This window comes from Vicugna pacos, chromosome 3, assembly GCF_048564905.1.
Source record: "Vicugna pacos chromosome 3, VicPac4, whole genome shotgun sequence".
Classification (NCBI taxonomy): Eukaryota; Metazoa; Chordata; class Mammalia; order Artiodactyla; family Camelidae; genus Vicugna; species Vicugna pacos.
Genome location: NC_132989.1, coordinates 74,392,753 through 74,407,236, shown reverse-complemented (window position 1 = coordinate 74,407,236; position 14,484 = coordinate 74,392,753). Strand labels below are relative to the sequence as shown.

At 33.0% G+C, this 14,484-nt stretch overlaps 1 protein-coding gene across 1 annotated transcript in view; it reads left to right on the top strand.

The window, feature by feature from the left end:
- SLC30A5 (solute carrier family 30 member 5) overlaps positions 1–14,484 on the top strand; it is a 27,061-nt gene extending 12,577 nt beyond the window's left edge. Inside the window, exons 5-16 of the mRNA XM_006197543.4 lie at positions 1,404–1,491; positions 3,861–3,948; positions 5,142–5,218; positions 5,442–5,612; positions 6,108–6,396; positions 6,571–6,779; positions 7,351–7,508; positions 8,306–8,435; positions 10,609–10,810; positions 11,439–11,665; positions 12,705–12,833; positions 13,655–14,484. Coding sequence (XP_006197605.2) covers positions 1,404–1,491; positions 3,861–3,948; positions 5,142–5,218; positions 5,442–5,612; positions 6,108–6,396; positions 6,571–6,779; positions 7,351–7,508; positions 8,306–8,435; positions 10,609–10,810; positions 11,439–11,665; positions 12,705–12,833; positions 13,655–13,825 — 1,939 coding nt within the window. The 3' untranslated portion in view covers positions 13,826–14,484. The remainder of the gene's footprint in view (positions 1–1,403; positions 1,492–3,860; positions 3,949–5,141; positions 5,219–5,441; positions 5,613–6,107; positions 6,397–6,570; positions 6,780–7,350; positions 7,509–8,305; positions 8,436–10,608; positions 10,811–11,438; positions 11,666–12,704; positions 12,834–13,654) is intronic.

Genomic DNA, 14,484 nt, shown 5'->3' with positions numbered 1-14,484 from the left:
TATAAGCTCCCTTTGGCTGGTGATTATGTTTTTAAATTTTTTTAATGTTACATATATAAAAGAATAAATATAAATAAATATGTTTAAATAATAAGATGACTATTCATGTATTAACACGCAGTCCCCCAGATAAAGCCTTACCAATACCTTTGAAGCTCTGTGTATCCCCTTCCTGATTGTACCCCCTCTCCCTCTACCATTGGATGTAACCAGCATCTTAGTTTTGTTTTTCATTCTCTTGGTTTTCTTTACCATATATGTACATGTTTCTTTTTTAATGTTTAACTTTGCAAGTTATTTATTTGCAGGTATTTATCTGCAGCATACTTTTTCTATTCAGTAATTTTTTTTTCCCATGTCAGAACAGCTTTTATTGAGATCATGGTGTGCACACTGCAGCCTCCCATCGACCTGGCCTGGGGCTCGGGCCCCTGAGTCACCTGCTGAGCATGGGGGCTGACCCTCCCCGAGGGACGTCGCTGGGCTCCTCAGTCCATTCAGTATTATGTTTGAGATTTGCCCATTTTAATGTGTGTAGTATATATGTAGTTCATTCACATACCATAAAATATAATTCACATACCATTAAAATTCACTTTTGTCTTAATCCGTTTGGACTGCTATAACAGAAATACTGTGGACTTGGTGACTTATAAAAAATACAAATTTATTTCTCATAGTTCTGGAGGCTAGGAAGACCAAGGTGAAGCAGATTCAGTGTCTGTGACTGATCTTTTTTTGGTTCATAGACAGCTATCTTGTCTCTTCACTGTAACCTCACGTGGCAGAAGGGGCAAGGGAGCTCTCTGTGGTCTCTTAAGGCACTAATCCCATCATGAGGTGAGGGCTTCACCCTCATGACCTAAGCACCTCCCAAAGGTGCTCCGTACCTCTAATACCATCACTGTGTGGACTAGGTTCAATGTATGAATCGGAGGGAGAAGAGGACCCAAACATTGTCTATAAAGTGTACAGTTCTATATTTCTTAGTATATTCATAGAACTGCATTCATTTTTACCACTGTGTAGGAGTCGAGTGAATATACTCTTGTTATATTATCCATTCTCTCTTCAGTGGGCATTTAGATTGTTTCCAGTTTGGGGCTACTGCAGACAATGCTGATGTCTTATAAGTGTGTCCTGGTACAAATATACAAGAAATCTGTATGATATAAGTAGTATAAGTAGTATCCTACAAATCATATCATTGGATATTTGTAGCTTCAACCTTTCTAAGGTAGATAATGCCAAAATGTTTTCCAAAACAGTTGTAACTATCTACTTTTCCTGTAATGTTCTATGAAATCAAGGGGAAAAATTTATTTTCTCTTCCTTTAGTTAAATTCATGCTTCCTGATAAAGATCAGATATATTTCATGAATGATAATGTTTTATTTTTGTAGGACTTTGCTGCTATTCGAACACAGTGATATTGTTGTCATCTCACTGCTCAGTGTTTTGTTCACTAGTTCTGGAGGAGGACCAGCAAAGGTAGAATTTTCCATTATTAGTTACTTGAAAATTGAAAGTATAAATGTAAAATATCATCCAAGGCAATAAATAGTATCCTTTACCATTTAAAAGAATACAGGGGCTTTTTCTGCTAATTATAAATTTTTCTCACAAACGTTTTATTTTTACTTTTTATTTTGAAATCATTATACATTCCCAGGAAGCTGCACATACAGTACAGAGAGGTCCTTGTGCACTTCCCTTAGTTTCAAAAGTAACTTCTTAACCCAACTCAAGTATGCTGTCAAAACCAAGAAATTGACATTGGTACAATCCATAGCCCTTATTCAGATTTCACCAGTTTTACATCCACTCTTATGTGTGTATTTGTTTATGTGTATAGATTTGTGTAACCATCACCACAATCAAGATACATAACTGACTAATCACCACAAACATCTTCATGGTATACCAGATTCCCTCCCCTACCTCATTCTTAACTCCTGTACATCGTTTTTGGAAAATACATACCTAAGAACTGATTATATTTAAAGTCTGATGAATATTTTGCCAGCTTGGAAACTCTGTTCATCCTACATAATTTAAACATTAGTTTCTTTTTGGTAAGTGCATCACCAGTCTGCAATTATAAATTCTTACAGCTACAGTAATTTTATTTACCAAATTAAATGCTTCCTGTGTGTGATGCACTGTCCTAGTTATAGAGAAAAGGAGAAATAAAGGTAAATAAGGTAAAATAGTCTCATTCTGAAAGGGTCTTTCAGGCTAAGTGATGGAGGCAGATGAATAAAGTAAAGTAACATGCCAAATAGAGCAGAGTGTATCTAAGGCAGCCTGTAGATTTCAAATTGGATCATGGATATTCAAGTATATGCTACTATTTAATCTTTCCCCCTTACTCACTGAGTGCTCCAAAATAAATGTCAAGTGGATTAAAGATTTTTGTGGGTAAAAAAAAAAAGATATTTGTAAAAACATAGAGTAATATATAGATAGATGATTAATCTATGGGCAGAGAACTTTCCGAGCAGACAAGCCGTGGGGAAAAAAAATCACAAAGGGAAAACCCAGTACATTTGACTTCATAATGATTACAAACTTCCATGTAACAGAAATTATTGTGCTAACAACAAACTAACAACAGTAACAAATTGCCACAAATAAAAGTTTTACATTTCTTTTAAAATATAATCACTCAAATCAGTTAACAAAATGTTTAAGATCCTCAACAGAAATAAGCAAAGGACAGGGAAAGACAACTCACAAGAGAAATACAAATGACTTTAAAACATTAAACAAAAATTTTGCTGCACTAATAATCAGAAAGGAGAGTACAGACCTTGCATCTCTTCTCATTAGTGTCAGTAATGAATCTAGGCATCTGACAAGGTCTGTAATTTTTATTTTTTCCTCAGTTCTGACTCTGAAGCACTGCAGAATTCTCAGTTGCCCTCTTTGTTATCAAAAGATTAAATTATATTCTCCATATTTGGGTATTGTCAATGTTACCGTATCCTGATCCAATGAAAATGATGAAATTTTAAATTGTGTGGTTTATGTATACTGACTTTAGTCAGAATACCTACCACATTAATAGAGAATTTATCAAGTGTAGTAATCATGTAATGAATAAAACAGATTAATCGTTTTTCATTTAAAATATTTACTTTATGTAAGTATCTGGTGTTACACCTGTAAATTTGTAAATAGGGACTGTGTAAATAATGCTTTTTAGATTGCTTCTGTACCCCAAATTCTGAAATATTTGCATAAACCTTGCTAGTATGTCCTTTCTATAATTTTCTTTTGTCACACTCCTTTCCCTGAAATGAGAACGTAAGTTTATCAGCTTTTAAGTGCCTTATACCTTTACTGGATATTAGAAATGACTTTGTTGATTTTCTTAACATGCCTTCTTAGTTCTTTTATCCTAGAAGAGTGGTAACTAGAATATTGATATTATTGTAAATCAACTGTCTTCTCTATCACTTGCATGTTGTAGAATAAAATAAGTCACTACTAATTATTCCTTAGCTAATTGGGTTTTTCAAACAAAAGCAAAGTAACATTTAAGATTAGTTCTGTGGGCATTTAACGGTTTGTGTATGGTAACATGCCTAGCCATATTAGCAAGGAGACAGTTGGAAGTTGTCATTAATATATGTTTTAAGTGCCCTTAAAATATCCTGCAAAATTTGTTGGAGCTCTTTACTTATCTTAACTGTTAATACTGTAAATTTGTATTATATAGTATAAGGCCTTTAATGTCATGTTATTTTTTTCTTTAAATATTTATTTGAAAAAAATTTTCTTTAGCATTTGTATAGTTGTAGTCTTAAAAATTAACTTTTGAAATAGCCACTTCGTATTATTCTCTTCATTTTCAGACAAGGGGGGCTGCTTTTTTCATAATTGCTGTGATCTGCCTATTGCTTTTCGACAATGATGATCTCATGGCTAAAATGGCTGAACATCGTATCCTTTTGCAAAAGATCTGAGTTTTTCAGTCTTGCAGAAAAATAGAAGACTGGCAGAATGGGAAATGAAGGTGTGACTGAATTAAACCGATCGATCATGAATGAAACTCTCATAGATTAATGTAGGTATTCTGAACAAGGATTCAAATAATGAATAAATCCATTCTAAATTAAGTATCTTATGGCATCTCAATGTCTTTTCAGCACCCTAAGTTTTCAGAAATTTAGGGATAATGAAAGAGTATTTTGGAATGTCCTTGTGCTTTAAAAAAAAAAAAAAGACTTACCACTCAAACAAAATCAGTCTCTTTGCTCCCTTCTGATTTAACAGTTTAAATGCTCCCTTTAGAAGTCAGTGGGAACTATTAAATACAAACTTTTGAGATTAAATGAAAAACCTTGGCATCTTCTTGCCTGAAAGAAAAAGTTCTAATTCCTTAATCTGGTATTCACTCTCTTGCTCTAAATTCCACCTCAGCCACCACTCTTCTCTTAGGTAACCCCAGTTTTCCAATCAAATATGTCTACTCATTTTCCTCTACAGACATACCTTGTTCTTTCCTATCTGCATACCTTTGCCCACTCCATTTAGCAGAACTGAGAGCATCAGTTTTGATTCTTCTGCTTTGTGACACTGCCCTAAAACTGCCCAGTTTACTTTGTTACAGTGAAAAAGGATGGCATGACTTTGCAGAACTCCAGGTTGATTGTTAGACAACTGTTGCCACACTATCCTCTTTTGCTTGCTGTTTGCTTTGCTGAGGCTTATGTGGTCAGTGACTTAGAAATAGATTTAGGACTGCTTTGACACACCATTCCAAAAGGTCATCCTTAATTCCATTGGATAGGAGTGGTCTAAGGAGGTTCTTTGCTCTTGTCCCTTGTCCTACTTATAGTATTTGTGCCTGTGTCTTTTGGAGGTTATGTACTAAAATTTAACAACTGTGTCTTAAGTGCTATTGTAATTGTTTTGGAGACAACAGAAGAAGTATAGGCCATTCCAATTTATAAATTATGTCCCAAAATTAAATTTTAAATTATTTCCTTTTTTTAACAGAAACATTATTGAGGGTAGTCAGGTTTGAGGCCCTCAGACTAGTGTATAGTCAAGCCAAAATAATGTAACTAAAATTTCAGAAGAACTTCAGGATTAATATTTGGAATTCTTTTCCTTTACTCCAACTTACTTAGCTGAAGGACATCATGACAGTGCTCTAACTCACATGCTTTACACAGCCATTGGCTTCTTAGGTGTGGCAGATCACAAGGTATGTTCTTACCTTTGTTTCTAAAAAGTTACAGCAACTATAACTTTAAAAGTTCATTTAAAATAAGTTATCAGTAATTTATAATACTGCCAGCCATTTATGTAGTTCAGTAATTTGGGTTATAGAAAAAACATACTAGGTCCATTTCTTTAAATACTGTGTATTTAAGGGTTGGGTAGTGGACTGTGTGTTTCTAATGAGACTTACCTGCTTTTATTCATAGGGTGGAGTATTGTTGCTAGTACTGGCTTTGTGTTGTAAAGTTGGTTTTCATACAGCTTCCAGAAAACTCTCCATAGATGTTGGTGGAGCCAAACGTCTTCAAGCTTTATCCCATCTTGTTTCTGTGCTTCTCCTATGCCCATGGGTCATAGTTCTTTCTGTGACAACTGAGGTGAGAGCAGGAATTTACTTGTAATGAGTAAAGTGAATTGCTATTATAAATTTTAGTTCAGTATACCGTATTTTGTTTCAGTTTGATGTTGCAAATGGCTTAAATTATCTTTGCATTTTCTTTGTAGTTTTTGAAATTTTTTTAGAGTTAACTTTATTGTTGATAGAAAATACAAATCAAGCACTATTACATTTATATATTCCTTCCATTCCTATGACCCAAAGGAATTAGTTATAGAAGCAATTTAATACCCACAAACCCAAGGATTGGGTGTCACCAAATATTTATAAAATTATTAAACAATAATATTTTTGTTTTTTAATACTTTAGGGAACAATGGGAAAAGTGCCAATATCTTATAGCTCTTATATGTTGGCATTTTATAAATCATACTGAATCATGGGAATATTTGTTTATACGTAAAGGGATTAACTAAAGCATAAGATATGAACTTTTACCCATATAGTATTGACAGTTTTTTTTTTCAATTTCTAGAGTAAAGTCGAGTCTTGGTTTTCTCTCATTATGCCTTTCACAACGGTTATCTTTTTTGTCATGATCCTGGATTTCTATGTCGATTCCATGTGTTCAGTCAAAATGGAAGTTTCCAAGTGTGCCCGCTATGGATCCTTTCCCATTTTTATTAGTGCTCTACTTTTTGGAAATTTTTGGACTCATCCAATAACAGACCAGCTTCGAGCTATGAATAAAGCAGCACACCAGGAGAGCACTGAACACGTCCTTTCTGGAGGAGTGGTAGTGAGTGCTGTATTCTTCATTTTGTGTAAGCATTTTTCCCCTTAGCAAATTTATTCTTATGGATTCTGATGTTCAGTCATTTACTTAATTTGGGAATTTGTTCAGTGCTTACATTTAGTACTGACAGATACTATGTTGGGTTTTGGTAGCTTAAACTTTTAAAACTTTTTGTAATATTCTTTATTTTTTCTTTTTTTAGCTGCCAACATCTTATCATCTCCTTCTAAGAGAGGACAGAAAGGTACCCTAATTGGATATTCTCCTGAAGGAACACCACTTTATAACTTCATGGGTGATGCTTTTCAGCATAGCTCCCATTCGATCCCTAGGTTTATTAAGGAATCACTAAAACAAATTCTTGAGGAGAATGACTCTAGGCAGATCTTTTACTTCTTGTGCTTGAATCTGGTAAGAGTTTTAAATATCAGAATTATCTTAAAAGCGTAATATTTTAATTTTGACAGTTCTGATACAATTTTAGTAATTCTCAAATTTCTAGTAATTAGAGATGGGCTAAAATTATATTTTCTCTGAGTAGTAGAAAGATTACAGGATCATAGTCACACTGCTTAAAGAAATGATTTTTGAGGTATTTTAGAAATGTTAGTTTAGTGTGCTATTTCAAATCAGTAGAAAATGTAGCTTCTAAAGGTTTTTATCTATTCCTGATAGGATCTCACTGCCAACCGGATTGCTAACATTTTATAATCTAGTGTATTGAGTTCAACAGGCATGTAAATAAAACTAACTCCTTTTAAATAATTTATAAGATGGACATATCTGATTTAGCTTTGTTTCTTACACTATATGAAATGAGGATTCCTGTATGAGTGTCAGTTAAATAAAGAGTAAGAATAACCTTTAAGTAAGGTTTGGGTAATTAAGGGTTAAAATCCTTATGATTAAATTCTGATAAATCTCTCTTGAAACAGTATTTCCCAACACACTCCTCCCCTATTTTTTCTTAAACATGTTTTAGCTTTTTACCTTTGTGGAATTATTCTATGGCGTGTTGACCAATAGTCTGGGTCTGATCTCAGATGGCTTCCACATGCTCTTCGACTGCTCTGCTTTGGTCATGGGACTTTTTGCTGCCTTGATGAGTAGATGGAAAGCAACTCGGATTTTCTCCTATGGGTAGGTACACTGACTCTCAAGGTGATACAGCGAATTCCATCTCAGGGAATAAAATTTTACTACTTTTAATACAAATAATTTTTCAGAGCTTCATTTTTCAATTTGAAGTAGGTAAGAGGAAATAAGCCAAGCAGTTGATAAATACTGCATGGCAATAGCTTAAGATTACACTCCCTGACAAATCCCTCTCATAGGTAGGAAGCAAAAATGCCCAACATGTTCTTTGAGGCAGAGGAATTTGTGTGGTCATTCACGTCTTTGCTGTTAGGGCATTCAAAATTTGAAGTGGCTATGCATGCAGTGTCCTTTCATTAAGTGAATCATTCAGTTCAACCAATAGTAGAATCCCTATTTGTCCAAGGTATTTTGATAAGACCTGTTGTAGATAGATTAATAAATTCAGCTCTTATTTTCAATTGTGTATATTTTGAAAGATGGATGAACCAAAAATACAAATAATTTTGATACAAAGCTGAATCTGTGTGCTGTAACAGAGATACAGAGACTATCAAGGGCTTAAAGGAGTGACAAATAACTTCTTGCTAAGAAATTAGGACAGGCTTTGTGTAAGAGGAAACACTGAAGAACAACTTTGATAAATATATACAATTTCAACAGATACGCATATGGAAAGAACCGCCCAGCATTACTATTATATTTAAAACCTTGGTAATTTTCTATCTTGCTATTGTATAGTTGAAAATCTAGACTTATTTCCTCATTTGTAACATAGCAATGTTTGTATTTTTTAAATATTTGTCATTTTCCTTTTCTAAAAATATATTCTGCATTTTTAGGTATGGACGAATAGAAATTCTCTCTGGATTTATTAATGGGCTTTTTCTAATGGTAATAGCTTTTTTTGTGTTTATGGAGTCGGTGGCTAGATTAATTGATCCTCCAGAATTAGACACACACATGTTAACAGTAAGTCTTTTCATTTTCCTATTTGAATTTCTACTCATACAGCTCTTTCCCTGCTAAAGTTTAACTACTTGTAGCTTGACCTAGGAAGGTTTTATTTTTATTTTTGATTTAAATCAGTTAACTTCCTATCTTGCTGTTTACATTTACACTGCTGACTCTTGGAAATTAATTAATCCTTTTCTCTAACACGTCAAAATAATAGATGACATTCCATAACATACAGATGTTTTTTCTGACTTACTAGATGTTTTTGTTTGAAGATTTGTTTCTGAATACCTGAGGAAATTTGCAGAGGCTTTACTCCAGATTAAATTACTGCTAAGGAAACTTAATGTTCTTCTCCCTATACCTCCAAACCTTTACACGTGCTGTTCCTTGTAGTTCTCATGCCTTTCCCTCACTTCTGCCCTTTCCACCTTCCTCAAGACTTTGCTTCTAGTGTTGCCGCTGGTGGGATACTTTGCCTTAATCCTTCTCTTCCCACCTCAAAATTTGTACATTTCCCTTTCTGAAATTTCAATTGTATCTTGAACTTTCTTCTTTTAGCAACATTGACTTAAAACCGTTGTTTAATTTGTCATTCTTTCACAGTTAAGATGTAAGTATCTTCAGGACCTGAACTGTATATATTAACTCTTAAATTCTAGCACCTGGCTGGTAGTAGGAAGTCAGCTATTAATTGTTGAATGACTAAAAGCAGTTATGAGTCTTCTTGGTGGAAGTCTATATTAATAAAATGTTTTTGGTTTATAGTTTAGAAATATATCTTGGATTTTAAATACTCATATCCTTTGACCTTTAATATTTATTACAGAAATATTCACAGAAGGGTATAGAGGGCCATCATTCATTTTACCATTGTTTATAATGGTGGGGGAAAAAAACAGTGTTCACCAGTGAAAGGACTAGTTAAATTTGGCATTCATATGATAGGATATTATGTGGCCATTATAAAAAATGAGGTTTATCAATATATACTGGCATGAAAAAATTTACAAGAGATACTAAGTGAAAAAAATTACAAAACAGTATTAATGTGATCTTATTAGTTTAAAAAAAGTATGTGTCTATCTATATTAGTATGTGCATAGAAAATACACCATTTTCTTAGGAGTGACTAACCCTTGGTAAAATTACAAGGGACTTTCACTTTTTGTGTTTTTTTTTTATTCTGATGAAATGTAGAAAAATGCAGCATTTCTCAGGAGAAGAGAAGGTGTGTTTATGAAGTGATAAGATCTCCATAAGCAGTATTTCATTTCATTCACAATTCATGAACAATCTTCAGGATCATAAAGCTGACTGAAATTTTATAATCTGACAGACAGATGGTCTGAGTCACAGGAAGAAATGAATAAGTTCTGTACATGTTTACTGTTGTAAATCTCTTCTCACTACCTTTACTTTTAATTAAAAGTAATTAAAATGATCTGTCCCCTTATTTTTATATGTTCTTTTTATAAAACAATGGATTTCTCTAAAGGAGAAATTGTAGACATATATAAATTAAATAGCATCCTGAACTACTTTTCAAAGTCGTTTTGTAAGGGAATAATCAAGGGTAACTAACTTTATTTATTGTTTGGGGTGTTATTGTGGTAACATTAAATCAAGATAATTCCATTTACTCTGTTTTTAAAAAATGAAAGATTACTATTATATATTTGCTTTTCCATTGTACTTTTTTTACTTCGGGAAATTTTACTCTATTTAAGACACAATAAGAGTATATTTGGAATCCATTAGTTAGTAAATTACAATCATTGCCTTTTAAACTGTTAAAGTTTACCAAGTAATATAAATGAGATTTCAGCTATGTGTTTATTTGCTCTAGCAAGCAATACTTTCAAACTTTATTTAAATAAACAAAATAAAACTTTGGTATCATTTATTTATTCATAAGCCATGAATCAAGTACATTTTTTATTCGTAGTCATTTAATTAAAGCAATCTAAGTCCTACTTGTCAGTACTTTGGTATTTGTAAATTAACTTATTCTAAAATATTGTAAAATTCACGCTTTTTAAATTTACATATTGAACTTAGTGAGGTTTTATTATAAGTACTTTCAGAACTGTAAATCAAAAACATATATAGCTATGTAGTAACTTTTAAAAGGCAAATTTATTTTTTAAATTACAAATTTAAAGGTTTTCTTTTCTCTTTTTGCTAGCCAGTCTCAGTTGGAGGGCTGATAGTAAACCTTATTGGTATCTGTGCCTTTAGCCATGGCCATAACCACAGCCATGGAGCTTCTCAAGGAAGCTGTCACTCATCTGATCACAGCCATTCACACCATGCACATGGACACAGTGACCATGGGCATGGTCACAGCCACGGATCTATAGGCGGAGGCATGAATGCTAACATGAGGGGTGAGTCCTTGCCAAATATTGTCCTACTTTCAACTGTGTTCTGAATTGACACTGTTAATTTGTATTAAGTACTGGTCTTCTGGTACAATTTTATTTTAAAAAAGCAATCTGTAGCTAAAAAGTCTGAAGCCATCTGCTATAGAAAATGATCACGATTGTTCATAAATCCATTTTTAAATAAATAGTTGTAATTATAGAGTCCTTTTCATGGTGACAGTTGATTAAATATTAGTTGCAAGGAAAACTGAGTGTGTGCTGTTATGTATTTTCACTACAAAAGAACTAGGAAATTTTTATTGCCATTTATGTTGAGCTGTTTTTTCTGATATTTTAATATAAGTAATTCAGGTAATGTCAAAACTTGGCTTATGTATGATTTCTAGGAAGCCACCTCAGACAAACCACACCATCATAAGACTCATCACATTGTTATAGTTGCCCACATCCTTACCTTCACCACTACACTGTGAAGTCCTTGATGGAAGTGATCATTTTTAGTTATTTTGAAGTACTAGCCCCTAGGAGAGTACCTGGTAGATAGTAGGTACACAGTAATATTCGTGGAGTGAATAAAAGAACTAAATTACATGTGCTTTAATTTTTAATATTTTATGTATCTTATTTGTAGGTGTATTTCTACATGTTTTGGCAGACACACTTGGCAGTATTGGTGTGATCGTATCCACCGTTCTTATAGAGCAGTTTGGATGGTTCATTGCTGATCCCCTCTGTTCTCTTTTTATTGCTGTATTAATATTTCTCAGTGTAGTCCCACTGATTAAAGACGCCTGTCAGGTTCTACTTCTGAGACTGCCCCCAGAATATGAAAAAGAACTACATACTGCCTTAGAAAAGGTACTGTATATAATTTCTTCACTATTTTTCTTCCTTTTATAATAGTATTTGAAATTGAGTAAGTTGACCTAACAAGAAATGAAAATGAAAATGACAGTCTTGTAGAAAAATGGACTGAGAGTATAAGTAGGCAGTTCATGGAAAAAACAAATACAAAATAGAATGTATTCAGCTTGTGGTTTGCCATATCATTTTAAAGTAATTAGGATTTGCTGGTGAAAAGTCGGCATCTTGAATATTTAAGGTATAGCATCACAACCCACTCGTTTCATTAATAAAATTAGTAAAGTTTTCTCACCTCATAATTTGTGAAATACTACATCCTACCAAAAAAAAATTTTTTACTTCAAAAATAATATATGTCCTTTACAGAAAACTTCAAAGTACAGAAAAGCACAAAAAAAGAAAAAGATCACATATAATTCTACCACCTGGAAAGAAACACTTTTAAAAGTTGTTTTTCTATATAAAGATATTTTGAAAATAAAATGGCCGTAAATGTTTTGTACTGCTTTATAAATTTTGCCCCACTTAACTATGTCTAAATAATCTAATACTTTTTTAATGACAGTGTAGTGTTACATGTATGGGTAATCTGTAACTTATTTAACCAGTCCTCTGTGGTTGAACATGGAGGATAACTTAGAACATGTTATCTCGAATATAACAAATAATACTTAAATGTTTTTATCAGTGTAAAGGGAACCTCATAGATCACTGAATGTATCCGATGTTTAGAACAAAGTACATCTTACACAGGTGAAAATGAGTACAGCAGTTGGGTGTAAAGGCACCTGTGTAACCCTATTCACTTTCTATTCCAGACTTCCTTCTGTGGCGTCACTGCCAGGTCAAAATATTTTAGATACTTTTACCTCAAGTTAGTTATTCCTCCTATTCATTTCTCATTTCTGGGCTCTCCTATTACTTGTTTTTATAAATCAGTTTAATAATGGTTCCTGGACCAAAAAGATTGCTTTATGTTAAATAAATTAGTTTCTAAGTCCATTCATTAGTCACATCTCCTTTTATTTGACAGATACAGAAAATTGAAGGATTAATATCATACCGAGACCCACATTTTTGGCGCCATTCTGCCAGTGTTGTGGCAGGAACAATTCATATACAGGTGACATCTGATGTGCTGGAACAAAGAATAGTACAGCAGGTAACAATCTTATGTTTTTAAAGTAATTTCAGTTGAGGTAATTCATTCATAAAATTACACACATTGTAAGTTATACAGCTCAACAGTCATTTAATTGTTCAAAAATACCAATCTTTCAACTGTCCAAGTATGTTATTTTTTATATCTAGATGTGTTTTATATCCGAAAATGGTAAAAATTAAAGTTAAGTGTTTTAGGGGTTTTGTTTGGTTTGGTTTTGGTTTTGGTTTTTTTTTTTGTAGGGGGGTGTTTTTGGTTTGTTTGGGGTGGCGGATTGGGTTATTTATTTATTTTTAATGGAGGTACTAGGGATTAAACCCAGGACATCGGGCATGCTAAGCATGAGCTCTACCACTGAGCTATACCCTCCCCACTAAAAATCAAGTTTTAGTATTTAGAGGACAAGCTTAAGTTAACGTAAAAAAAATTTCATTTATGATCCACCTTGGTTCTCAATAGATTGTCGAGAAGCAAGTTATAAATGTAGCCCTAAATTAATAATAATAATAATAATAAAAATTTGGCAGGGTACATGTCATGGTTGGAGATAAAGATCAGAAGAGTGCCTGTATCCCTACTCTAGACCCACTGAATAGGAAACAATAGCTGTTTTCCTTTTCTACTTTAAATGTCAGGTCAGTGGTTTACTGGCCTTCTGAAAGATTCTGTGTAATATTTGACCAGCTGAATAATAAACATTACTTTGAGGACATATCATTGACTATCTGTGGCTATTTAAAAAAAAGTGGTATCAATTACTTAGCACATACGCACTAAATGCATTAATCTAAAAGCTTTAAATGTGTGGATTTTTATAACAGGTTACGGGAATACTTAAAGATGCTGGAGTAAACAATTTAACAATTCAAGTGGAAAAAGAAGCATACTTTCAACACATGTCTGGCCTGAGTACTGGATTTCATGATGTTCTGGCTATGACAAAACAAATGGAATCCATGAAATACTACAAAGATGGTACTTACATCATGTGAGATAACTTGAGAATTACCCCTGGGGTATGAACAATGAAGAGTAAATGACTCTATTTACAGTATCGCCAGAAGGAAGAAAATTGTACAGAGACATTTTGCCGTATTTGGAACAGATTTTAAAGCTGCCTACTGTTGGATCAAGGAATCTTTCTTAAATGAAATTTAAATACAGAATGAAGCATTAATTGTACAAGTAAAATAATTATTTAAATTATGTATAAAACAGGAATCTTAAAATTTGAGTGAACATGATATATCACATCTTTGAAAATGAACGTATAATGATGGATCCTGATGAAGACCAAAATTACTTCTGTGTGTTTACTTTGTCAGAAAGCACCTCCATTGTAAATAATGTATTTACATGTTTATTACAAAGACCCAAATGAAAAATTTCTAGTCAATTTTTTGCATAGCCCTAGGATAAAATAGGTTAAAAGTTCTATATTTATGGATTTTCTGTATATAAAACTGGTTTCTAAGTATAACTTAAGTCCATTAAGTAAAATCTGTATTGCCACTTTAAATGTACACTAAATTATTTGAGAGAAACTTCTACCACTGACATGAGGCAGCAGTGAGAATAGAGGATAGCAGTACAATTTTGATGTATTACAAAAGCCAACCACTCTGTAAAATAAATTTTTTACTTTTGGTAA